This window comes from Ursus arctos, unplaced genomic scaffold (assembly GCF_023065955.2).
Source record: "Ursus arctos isolate Adak ecotype North America unplaced genomic scaffold, UrsArc2.0 scaffold_36, whole genome shotgun sequence".
In the NCBI taxonomy this organism is placed as follows: Eukaryota; Metazoa; Chordata; class Mammalia; order Carnivora; family Ursidae; genus Ursus; species Ursus arctos.
Window position 1 is genome coordinate 426,641 of NW_026623050.1, and position 12,092 is coordinate 438,732.

General features: G+C 43.5%; 1 protein-coding gene across 1 annotated transcript in view; it reads left to right on the top strand.

Moving 5' to 3' along the window:
• Window positions 1-12,092, top strand: part of AVEN (apoptosis and caspase activation inhibitor) — a 165,048-nt gene that overhangs the window by 148,044 nt on the left and 4,912 nt on the right. Inside the window, exons 3-4 of the mRNA XM_026480078.4 lie at window positions 8,536-8,606; window positions 11,225-11,320. Of these exons, the coding sequence (XP_026335863.1) occupies window positions 8,536-8,606; window positions 11,225-11,320 (167 nt within the window). The remainder of the gene's footprint in view (window positions 1-8,535; window positions 8,607-11,224; window positions 11,321-12,092) is intronic.

The window sequence follows — 12,092 nt, forward strand, 5'->3', positions numbered from 1 at the left end:
AAAGTTGAAAGGCATGTTATTTTCTAAAGTTAATTTAACTACTATTTAAGAAGTTTGGATGTTAACATTTATTACATTGAAATGATTGGAGACAACTCCCGCTTCAGTGAGCACAATCACTATAGTAGCAATGGACCCTTGTTAAGTAACTACCCCTTGAGTAGGACCTTCTGGTAATTTGTCAGAGTACAGTTGACCCTTGAACAACACGGAGTTAGGGGTGCCAACCCCCCTTGCGGTTGAAGATCCCTGTATAACTTTCGACTTTCCCTCAAATGTAACTACTGATAGGTTGCTGTTGACTGGAAATCTTATTGATTACATAAACTGCTGATTAATACGTATTTTGCATATGTATTATGTACTGTATACTTAGAATACAGTAAGCTGGAGAAAAGAAAACGTTAAGAAAATCCTATGAGAGGAGCACCTGGGTGGCTGAGCCAGTTAGGTGTCTGCCTTTGGCTCGGGTCATGGTCCTAAGGTCCTGTGACCGAGTCCTGCATCGGGGTCCTTACTCAGCAGGGAGCCTGCTTCTCCCTCTGCCTTCTGCTCCCCCTGATTGTGCACTTTGTCTCTCTGATTAAAAAAAAAATTTTAAAGAAAATCCTAGGAGAAAATACATTTATGGTATTTATCAAAGCGCAGAAGCAGACCTGCGCAGTTCAGAACCATGTTAGTCAAGGTCAGCGGTACTTGCTTCCCACCCCAAATTCATTTGCTTTCCTTTCAAACCCTTGATTCTTGTCTGGGCTCATGGCCACCTGGGAAGAAATTAATTATCCTGCGTTCCTTGTAGCTTGATAAAACAATATGGTAGTGTTATGGGCCAAAGAGAAATAAGTGGAAAAGTCCAATGGTAGTTTCCAGGGAAATATAACAGACAGAGGATACATGCCTTTTGGCCCTAAGTCTTTTTCCGTCTGCTGTCTGGAATTTTGGTGGGATAGCAGGAGCTCTGGTCATCATCTTGAGGCCTGACAAGAAGGGTCTTCATGGGAATGGCAGAGCAATGAACTGGAAGGTGTCCCCAGACCAGCCTTTGACCGCCCAAGTCTCGATTTCATTTGGTTGATTTAGATATAACTTCTTATCTTGGTTAAGCCATAAATTCTCAGGTCTTCGTTACACGCAACCAGACCTACTCCTAATGGATACGTTATTTTACCACAGGTTAGTTCTAACATCTCATCTCATGATTCCATTGCCCGTCTGAGGACTGGTTCTTCTGTTCTCTTTTTTACTTTGCTGTGTCTGATCATTTCCTCTCATCTTGGAATTCTGTGCCGGGATTTGATGTTGGTCTTGTTTCAGAAAATAATTGATCTGAGAGGTTTTACTAGATTGTCGACAGTGGCACAGGGTTAACAGAATATTCACCAACCACTTTTGGGGAAAACAGCTAGATTCTAAATTCTAGAACGTCAGCAGCACCCTTCTCTCATAAAGCGTAGAACCCTCGTACGGCACTCGAGTGTATTTGGCTTTTCCTTCCACACGATCCATGCGGATGGGGAAGCCACTTTTTAGGGGCGTTGGAAAGATAGGCACATCTTATTATGTCGTGCTCAGTGTGGATATTTGATGCTCAGGGGCTTTTGGGGCCCCACACCTGGTGAGAAAGCTAATTATAGGTCACTGTCGAGCAGGAGGAGAGATCCTCCTTTCCTCTCGTTCTTTTGGCTCAAGCTAGCTTTTTCATTAATCACGGCAGAGGCTTGTATAATCTTCCTCACAAGGACAGTGTTAGCTGTTGCTTTGTTTTACAGTAAATATCCAAGTGCTTGATATCTACATCTAGAATGTTCATCCACGGAAGCTAGAGATTGGATAGCAAAGATTTTTTATGTCCTATAAGCTGAGCTACGGGTCATCTTTGGTTTGATCTGTGTCAGCCTGCGGACCTAGGATCCCCCTTGACCTTCCAAATAGGTCATCTCTCACAGATGAGAATAGAGAAATTCAGAGAGAAAAAAAGGTACATTTCATTTTCTACAGCAGCCATTGTGGTAACTGTTGGGGCATACCCTCTTTTTATGAAGATCGTGAACTTGTCAGCCTATGACTTCCCAGAGACATGTGTCCTGGTTGAGGGCATATTCCAAGGGCTGTGGGGAAAATAAAGAAGAGCCAGGAAAATGGAGCTTAAAATGCAGTATTCATCCAGAGCTCTAGTGAACCCTTCCTCTTTCTTTCTAGAGTTGGTTTCTGAAGGGATGCACCACAGAGGTCTGGGCCAGTTTTGTGAGAAAAAGCTCCAAATACCTAGGACAGATGTCAGTTATGGGAATTGCAACTACTGAATTATTAGAAGGGCACAATTTCCGTCTTTCACACTCAGTCTTCACATACACCCGATGTGTATTGTCGAAGATGGAAGTCTTTGCAAAGGTTCTCTTTCTCCACATAAAGGTTGTTCCTTGTAATCCCACCTGAACTTCCGTTGGAGGGTTTTATGGTTATATCAAGTACTTTCACTCTTCCGCTGGTGGGCTGAAAGGGTAAGCTGCTAATTCAAAGCTGTGTTACCTGGGACTAGATGGTAAGCTTTTTGAAAGCATATTGGTACCGTAGAATCCTAACAAGTGTAGTGTCCACTTTGTCACTGATTCTGAGACCTGTGTTAGACCGATCTGAGAAGTCAGGCAGAGTGAGAATCCTGGGTATTATTAATACAGTGACAGAGTTGGTATATTCGCTTTATTTCTCCAATGCCATTATTAACAGAGTACTCAGAGTTCTATAAAACTTAGTTTCATTTTTAGAAGCCATATAGTAGTTACTTAAAGGAACACCTGAAGTGATTCCTTTCCTAAAATGAAGAATTCTTTATTTTTGAGTTTGTATTTTCATATCTTCAAACATGTCAGTGTATCAAACAGTATATCAGATGTCATCAATATTTGTTATTTGTTTGTGGCTTAGGGAGCTCAGAGAGCCAAGAAGCCTAGTGGAAATAACTTCGCTAGTTATAGGTATAATAATAAATGGTAGGAGCCAAGAGGTGTTGGTGTCCAGCCATGAACCGGCCATGTGGCCTTGGTCAGGCCACTGAGCCTCTCTAGACCTAAGGTTCTTTATTGTTCTATCAAGGGAGGGTTAGAATGAATGATCTCTGTGGTTCCAGCCAATGAGATCTGTGCATGTTTTGTCTTAAGTGCACTTTGAGAAGGTCTTGCCCTCAAGAAATTTTAGCTTTTTTTCTAGATTTCCTTACAAGTTCTGTCTGGCTAGGCTCCAAAAGTAACATGTGCTTGTTGTTTACAAAGGAAAATTCAACTAGATAAAATGTATTATGCAGAAAGGAAAAGTCTCCTTCAATCCCACCCTCTGAGAGAGAATCATTCTTAAAATAGGTATATAATGGTCTTGGTTTATTTCTATGCATTTATTAGTATTCTTGTGATAGATATACACATATGTATGTGTATATACTGTGTGTATGTGTGTGTCTGCATATATATATTATTTATACTGCACTAAAACTTGATTTTTCCAACATGTAACAGTTGAGATAATCTTTCCATGTCAGTACGTCTAAAGCTACCTTATTTTTTTTTTAATTGAAGTATAATTGACATATAACACTATTTAGCTTCAGGTGTACAACATAATATTTGTAAATATTGTAAAATGATCCCCACAAGTCTACTTAACATCTGTTGTCATACGTAGTTAAACATCTTTTCTTGTGATGAGAACTTTTAAGATCTCTTAGCAACTTTGAATTACGCACTACAGTGTTATAACAATAGTCACCGTGCTGTACGTTACATAAGCTACCTTAGGTTTTAGATGCCTCATAGAATGTCACTGATTGAATATCGGAGGCATGCCGAATACACATTTTGGCCAAATGGTCAAGTGTTAAGTCATATTTAGCTGAAACTACAGCTAAATATCAGTGTCATAGAATGGATGTCTGGAATACAAAAATCTGAAATTTCAACAAAATTTGAAATTTTTTAATAAAAGTTTTTCATAGTCAGCTTTAATTTTGAAAATATACAGGCGTTTTCCTTTCCCCCCACGGCCTGCTATTACTGTCTCTTACTACAGTCTGGTACTGCTGATAGTGAGTTGTCCCCTGGCAACTAACCTTGTCCTCTCCGATAATAACTAGGTAAGGACTAGGTTCTAGACCAGGTCAGACCTCGCTCCTCACTAACCACTGGCCTTGGAGATTTGTGTGATGATCCTGAGTTCGACTGAAGGAAGCCCGGGAACGGAAGCATCGCGCACTGCTTGAACCATTCTTTCTAAACATTTCCGGAAGCATACTGAAGATAGCTGCCAACACGTATATCTAACTTTCTAACATTTTTGCTGCCTCACACAAGTAGTTGGCTGAAAAAAAATTCATTAATTTTGGGTCTAAAATTGTGGCAGTCATGTCGTTGACTTCCAGGGTGTAGCAGAATTGTTTCGGTATCACTTATGTCTTGGCTTTCATTCGTGCACACCAACTTCAGCTTGTTTCTGGGATAGAAGGATAGGGACTTTTTATATGTAAAAAAAACGTGAACTCTCAAAGTCTGTCAGCTTTGTTTAAATTTGCCACTCCCTCCTTATTTAGCAAATTCTGGTGAATAAATTACATTCTTAATAAGCGATCATTGGAGGGGACGCCTGGGTGGCTCAGTGGGTTAAGCATCTGCCTTCGGCTCAGGTCATGATCCCGGGATCCTGGGATCCAGCCCAGCATTGGGCTCCTTGCTCAGCGGGGAGTCTGCTTCTCCCTCTCCCTCTGCCGCTCCCCCTGCTTGTGCTCTCCCCCCCACCCCCCGGCAAATAAATACCTAAAATCTTAAAAAAAAAATAATAAGCGAATATTGGATTTAGCAGGCCAGCTCTTTGGTGTTCTTATCTGCAAAGCAGAGCATCACGGGGTTTTGTTGCTGCTGTTCAAGCAGCCTGTATCCCGGGAACTAGCTCTTCCTCCGTCCTGTTTGAGGGGCTTGTGGAAATGCACAAGGCAGTTCCCCAGCCGCTTGTAACTCATGAAATTCGTCTTCGGCTGAAGAAGGAAGAAAGTACCGTAGTCCTTCTGTGCTTTCTCGTCCTGGTCATCACACTGTGCCATAAGGACCTTGTGAGCACCGAGCTGGTGAGTGTGACTCCTAAGACCCCCTTCCCCACGTTTGTTCCACGGTCAGCCACAGTCAGCTGTCCCTGCCGCCTGGTTTCCGTTCTGTCCTCCGTGTGGACTCACCACGTTGGTGTGGGAGACCGGGAACTCTTTGAGCAAGAGAGTAATGCAGGAGCAGGATTGCATGCGCTGTCGAGGTACCGTGCGGTTGTCAGTAAAGGCGGTCTGCGTGTTCAGACGTCTGACGTCCAGGGTGGAGAGGAGCACCGTTGTTTTTGTGCGTGTGCAGTATAATGCAGGAAGAACTTTGGTAGCATGTTTTCCAGAAGCTCTCTTGATGCAGGATTCATCCTTTGGACAAGTCGGAAGTCTTTCATCTTCAGTGACACGATTGGAGAGTTCTGTAGCCATCTAACATTTTAACAAGCTTACTTTTCCAAGTTGGCCTCTATATGATTTATTTATTAGAATTTTAAAAATGCGTTTTGAAGTTTGATTACTATAAACAAAACCTGTTTTTGGTATCTCATTTTTCTCAATCATTTTCTCCTTTGTATTTTTTATGTGTGTATTTTGTATGAATCAAGGAGGACTTCATGGATGTCATTGTGATTTTATAGATTTTCCTATTGAAATTTTTACATTGCTCTATTACAAAAGCCATGTCTGATAACTCTAATATCTTAATCCCTGTAGATCTTTTTCTAGTTTTTCCCCCCTCCCTTAGTTTTCTGTTACTTTGGTCTCATCTCCTGATACGCCTGATGATTTTTATTGAATTTTGGACACTGGTTATAAAAAATAGTGGAGATAATTTCAGTCTATTGATAATGTCATTTTCCTCCAAAAAGGATGTACTTTGGCTTCTTGTGGGCAGAATCAGAGGTTAAGATGATTTACAGCTTTGCCTCAGACTGTGTGAGGGCTCGCTTATTCCTACTTGGTCCCCACTTCTAAGATGTAATCATGAGGGGTCCCACCTGAAAGCCTCGATTTTCCACAACCCTTCCTCATCCGTGGGCCCTGAATGGCAATTTTTGTCTACCCTGTGCAGTAAAACTAGCAGAAGCTCTCTGCATCTTCACAGGCTCCCTGGTTGTTCCTTTATACTCAGATCTTCAGTTTCCCAGGACCACCTTTGGGAATGAACAAATGCAGTTCTAAATGTTATTAGCTTTCTTCTTTCTGGGGCCTTTCTTACTCGGGTTCGCACTTGGTAGCTTTTTTCGGCCTAGTGTTCCTAACTTGTTCTCAGCAAGAGGATCAGTTGGCAACAAGCTATTTAGCCATTGTTGGAATCTTACCCGTATTTCTTTTTCTTTCTTTCTTTTCTTTCTTTTCTTTCTTTTCTTTCTTTCACAGAGATAGAGACAGCCAGCGAGAGAGGGAACACAAGCAGGGGGAGTGGGAGAGGAAGAAGCAGGCTCCCAGCGGAGGAGCCTGATGTGGGGCTCCATCCCATAACGCCGGGATCACGCCCTGAGCCGAAGGCAGACGCTTAACCGCTGTGCCACCCAGGTGCCCCGGAATCTTACCCGTATTTAAAAGTGAATATTCAAATACTAAAAATAAATACGTGTAGCATCCCTTGTTTGCATTACTGTTATCTTGTGCTGATTATATTTTGCAGTCGTCTATGCAGTCATAACACCATTTATAATACAGAAGTTCAGGAATGCGTAGGGGCACCTGCGTGGCTCAGTAGGTTAAGTGTCCAACTCTTGATCTCAATTCAGGTCTTGTTCTCAGGGTCATGAGGTCAAGTGCCATGTTGGGGAAAAAAAGAAGTTCAGGAATGCTAAAAATAACACTGAATAAGGTATTCAAGTATTTGGCCAAGTTTTAAAAATCTACCAGATTGATTTTTAGTTTACTCATTTATCATTTATTTCATATATAGATATTCGCAAATGGTATTTCTAATTTCCACTCCTTTTCCTCTTTTTCTGTTGGGTGGTTTTATTCTGGTTGATTTGCAGAAGCTCTTTGTATGAGAGATATTAACCCTTTACTTCTATGTGGTATAAATGTGTTTCACCAGCAAATATGGTTTATATGACTGCTACATTTTAGGATTTACTGAGTTGTTTTTGTGGCATTTTTATAGCTCTTTTTAAAAAGTAATGTTGCACAGATATTTATAAAGAAAATATACAGATATAATCACAATACATCCATGCACCTGTATACTTATCTGTTCTATGCGCATATATGGCCTTATTAATTATGTTATTCAGATCCTTTATGTCATAGTTTTTGAGGGATCAAATTGATTCACAGATGACTAAGAGTGTTAATTTTACCCCCTTTCCTGTGATAGTGTTGTTCTTGGTCCTTTTTGCCTTGAATTTGATCTTGCTAAATGTTCCTATTGTGACCCACATGTTTTGGAAATGAGGGGGGTGGTATAGATTCTGATTTCATCTTTGTCTCTTTAATTTTGAATTCTTCACTTCTTTTTCCTCTTTTAATTTAGAAGAATGGATTCTGGGGTTAAATCGCGTGAGAGGTGTCCCAAAGGCGGAAGCAGCTCTGACCGGAGTCTCGGGAGTGTAAATGCAGGATGAATGGGTAGACGGGCGTGGGTCTTCCGGACCAGGGGAGGGTGGAGAAAGAAAGAGGCAGGGAAGGAAGAGGAGGTGTGTTGGGAATGTGAGAGGAGGCCGACTCAAGCAGGAAGCCTGAAGAAATAGGACGCAAACAGGGTTATTTGGGTGGGACCACATTTTGGGAATCCTGAAGCGAGGCAGAGAAGTAATTCTTTGTCTATAAATTAGGTGTTCTTAAGACAAATAACCGAGTAAGTGTGCATTTACAAAATAAGCCTTGTGTCAAAGCTTGCTGCCCAGGATCACCTTTTACTCGTTTATGCTGATCTTACAGGTTCATTTTCCTTTATTCCAAGAGCTCAGAGCAGTGCGCCGTGATTCACAGGAACTAATCTCATGCACATTCTTTGAGTTTTATTTCGCATTTGACATTCTAACCAGGCGACTTTTGGAGTGATGGTTGAGGTTGATAATCTCACCTCAAAGAGACAGTTTAAGCCTGTCAGCCTAGAATGTCTTTCCTTCAGTTCTGTTCTTCTGCCTTTTCAGCTGTGCCCACTCCCCAAATCATAAATATCCGTTTCCTTGCATACATTAAGCAGATGAGACGAAAATGTGCGAAGTATGAGTCGATGGCCGTGTCTGCAAGCCTGTTTAGTTCTGTCTCCAGAAGCACGTAGATGGTGACTTAGAATTGTGTGAAGCCAACAGGATTTGCAGGTGCCCACCAGACCAGATCGCCGTGTGAAGTGGGAGCCAGGAACTTCTGTTGAATGCTATCACTGAATTCGGGACAGTTAGCTCTTCAGAACTGGCACTTTTATTCCCAAGGGGAAATTTAGAGAACGGAGTGTTTCCTTTGGCTCTTGCATAAAATTATGTTTTATCTATCCCTAGGGGACTCCTTCTCACAGTTCCGGTTTGTTGAGGAGAAAGAGTGGGATGGTGAGGCTTCATGTCCAAAACAGGTAAGATGGTTCGTCTTGACTGTGGATTGGCTCTTCTCAAGGCTGAAGACTAATGCCTTTACGTTATTGTTGAGATAGTCTCGGGGTAGAAGAGAGGTAGGATTCATGAGAAGTTTAGTCTCAGTTACCTAAACTGTACAGAAAATTTTCAGGGAGCTTAAATTATACAGGTCCTTGGAGCTAGAATTCACCTGTATAACTGGCCATCTGTGCGAATTACTCATAGTTTATAGGCATGATTTTGAGTGAATTACTTTGCTATTTGGCCTTCCTTCTTTTCCCTTTCTGTGAAAATTTCCCTTAGGGTTGAAAATTAATTTTTTCCCCTCACACTGTTTTTGGTCTTGAGTGAAAGAATCCTTAATTTTATAGCTTTAATAACTCTTCGTCTATAGCGAGGGGAACAAAGCTATAAAGTAAGAACAAATCTCACAGAACTCTTTCGGTGAGTCCGTAAAGCCTAACCACCTCCTTTGATTTGTGTTCATGCCATAGTTTCTAATCAAGGAGTTTCGGTTATTTTCCAAGTGCAATTTGATTCTTTCCATAGGAGAGATGACAGGTATTCTAACCCTTTTAAAGAGCACAGAGAATCAGTGCTGGCTTGTCGTCTCCTCCCCGACTCCATGGCTAGCGCCTGCTGTGTGCTGCAGTGATTTGACAGTCTGTCCACAGTTTGACATGTGGCTGAGGAGCAGGGCACCCTCCTCCCCATTCTGCTACCAGCTCAGCACACACACACACACATTCAGAACATGGCTCAGAAGCACAGCCTGGTCAGTCCCTTTATCTTTGTGCAGCCACGCCTACTTTTCATTGGTTTTTTTGCTTTTTGTTTCTTAAGATTTTATTTATTTGTCAGAGCTCGCACAAACAGGGGGAGCGGCAGGCAGAGGGAGAAGCAGGCTCCCCGCTGAGCAAGGAGCCCAGTGCGGGACTCGATCCCAGGACCCTGGGATCATGACCTGAGCCGAAGGCAGGTGCTTAACCCACTGAGCCACCCCGACGCCCCTACTTTTCATCGTTGAGGATGTTACCTTGCAGTCGTGTCGCACATGATGCAGAAGAGAGCAGAGGAAGCCTGGCCACTTTTAGCCAGACCCCTGCACCCCTCAACGGTCCTTCTGTCTGGGAGCTAAGAGGGCAACAGGTGAATGGTGGCAGGCATGGCAGAGGTGAACTCCTTGCTCTTTTCTCGGCTAGAAGGAGGGGTCTGCTTGTATGCAGGTACCTGGGCGGTGGGGAGGGCGTGTCATGTGACGACTTACCTGTGGGTTAAGTGTTCAGGACCACACCTTTCTACCAAACTCAAGAAAGAGTTTCTTGAGTTTGAGAGAGAGAGTTTGAGAGAGTTTCTTCAAACTTGAAAATGAAGACTTGGCCATGCTGGTCTGACCACAGCCCTTAAGGTGCTGAGTGCAGGGCTGAAGAAAGGCCTGGATGGATACTGAATTTCTTGCCTTCTTGTCTGGGCTTTGTCATCTCCGTCCTGCTCCCTAAATACACTGTGTTTTTTAGAAGTGAGTTCCTTTTTTCCAGGGTCAGGGGCCACTTCTGGTGCTTCCAACATGGCTTACCTAAGAGCTAGCCACCTCGGGAATATTTCAGAAGGGCAGTTGAAAAGCCACACTGTTTCTCTCAGTCCTCGTGCTCTGCTGTTGTGGGGATTAGGGTTACAGTGCGTCTGGATTGCGCGTCAGGCTCTTCTTGAGCTCACCACCCCGCTCACTGTAAACCCATGTACCCAAGACATTCCAGAGATCCCTGCCATGGAATCCAGCCTGACAAGGCGACCCCTGGCTTTTCTTTTAACTTGAAGCCAGTGAATTTACAATAAGCTGTGTTTCTAGCTGGGCCTGGGATGTCTTTGGTAGACGAGGTGCTCAGTGGTATCTGCCTCTGATGTGAGGCCATTATAGCCAACTTCTGGTTTATTCTTTCTCTTGGGTGGCCAGGGCACCAGAAAGTAGACATTAGACTGTCATCAAGGCATGAAATAACCTGGACTGTGTCCTCGACTACTGTCAATTTGGGAGGTCGTTCCAGGGATAGGACTTGACTTCCATGAATGGGAGAGGAGTCAACGGAAGCTTTCGGCAGTGGCCTCACACAGTGTGGCTAGCAAGTGGGCAAGTCTGGCCTCTGCTTTCCGGTTGGAACAGAAGCCTAGACCTCACAGGCTCCTGCGGCTGTGCTGATCAGCCCTGTCTCGCTGCTTAGACGGCTCTTCCCTCCTCTCCCAAAGGCCAGCCGTCTGAATTGGAGGGAGGGGTCCACTTCGATTCCATTAAATGCTTATTTTCCTTGCAATTTCCCAGTAATTCCAAAAGCATCTATAGTTTCCAGGTTATTGTGCAGTCTTGATGTGGGGGTGATCGCTGCCCTGTTCCTGCTCTCACAGTGTGAACTGTGGCTCCAGAACATGGCTTGGGTTTTGCTCGTCTTAACACGGGGGAGGATAGAAAGAGCAGCCCCAGCAAGTGTGATGTATGATAGGACTTACTCTCTGCTAAAAGTAACTTCAGTGGGTGGTTTATTTACTTCTGTCATCTTCTCTTTTATTTCTGAAAGGTCATTTGTAATCATCACCTGATATGCATGTAATTTTCTGTTAATAGAATTCAGCATTTTATGTGGACTGTGAATCACTGGTTCGAGCCCTTCAAGAACTGCCTCTCTCGCTCCGACTCAATGTTGCTGCCGAACTGGTCCAGGTAAAAACCCCGACAGCGCTGCCAGCTGGTGCAGGTTAGGGCAGAAGAAAGAGAGTGAAAAGTGTCACTCTGCAGGATGTCCCACCGTTGGCTTTCCCTTTCCTAGAGCTGAGGCTTTTGTATCAAGGTAGCATTTTGAAAGCTTGAAGGGAAAATGAAATAATTTTGAGAGTTTTTCTTTCTTTTTTTTTTTTTTTACATTTTACATTTGAAACATTTTGAAGGATCAAATGGAAGGAAATGTAAAAGTATAAAGTCTGGCTGGTTTTTTACTCAAAAATTGATGCGCCGGGCTCTGTGTTAGCACAGAGCAGACAGTGGCGATCAGACAGACGTGGTTCTTGGTCTCACGGAGCTTAATCTTTTGGGAAACAGTATTGATCAAGTTTTCCAATTGTGGTAGGTCCCATGAGGGAGGAGTGTAAGGTGCTAGGAGAATCTATAGTAGTGAACCCACCTACTCTGGTGTGATTAGAAATGGCTTTCCTGAAGGAGTGTCAGATGAGCTGAGATCCGGAGGCTAAAACCACGGGAGCTAGAATCTAGAGAAGAGGGACCCCATCAGGTCTGCCTTAACACTGCTGCTGAGAATGACGCTACCCGGGACCCTTCTGGCTGCAGAACGGAGGGGACTGTGGGAACGAGCAGGTGTCTGTGTTGGCGAACGTGGAGGGTGGGTCAGGGCGAGCAAACCAGGAGGCTGCTGCAGCGGGCCAGGGGGACAGCGTAGACGGGACGAAGGTGACGATAGAGGAGATGGCAGAGAACTGGA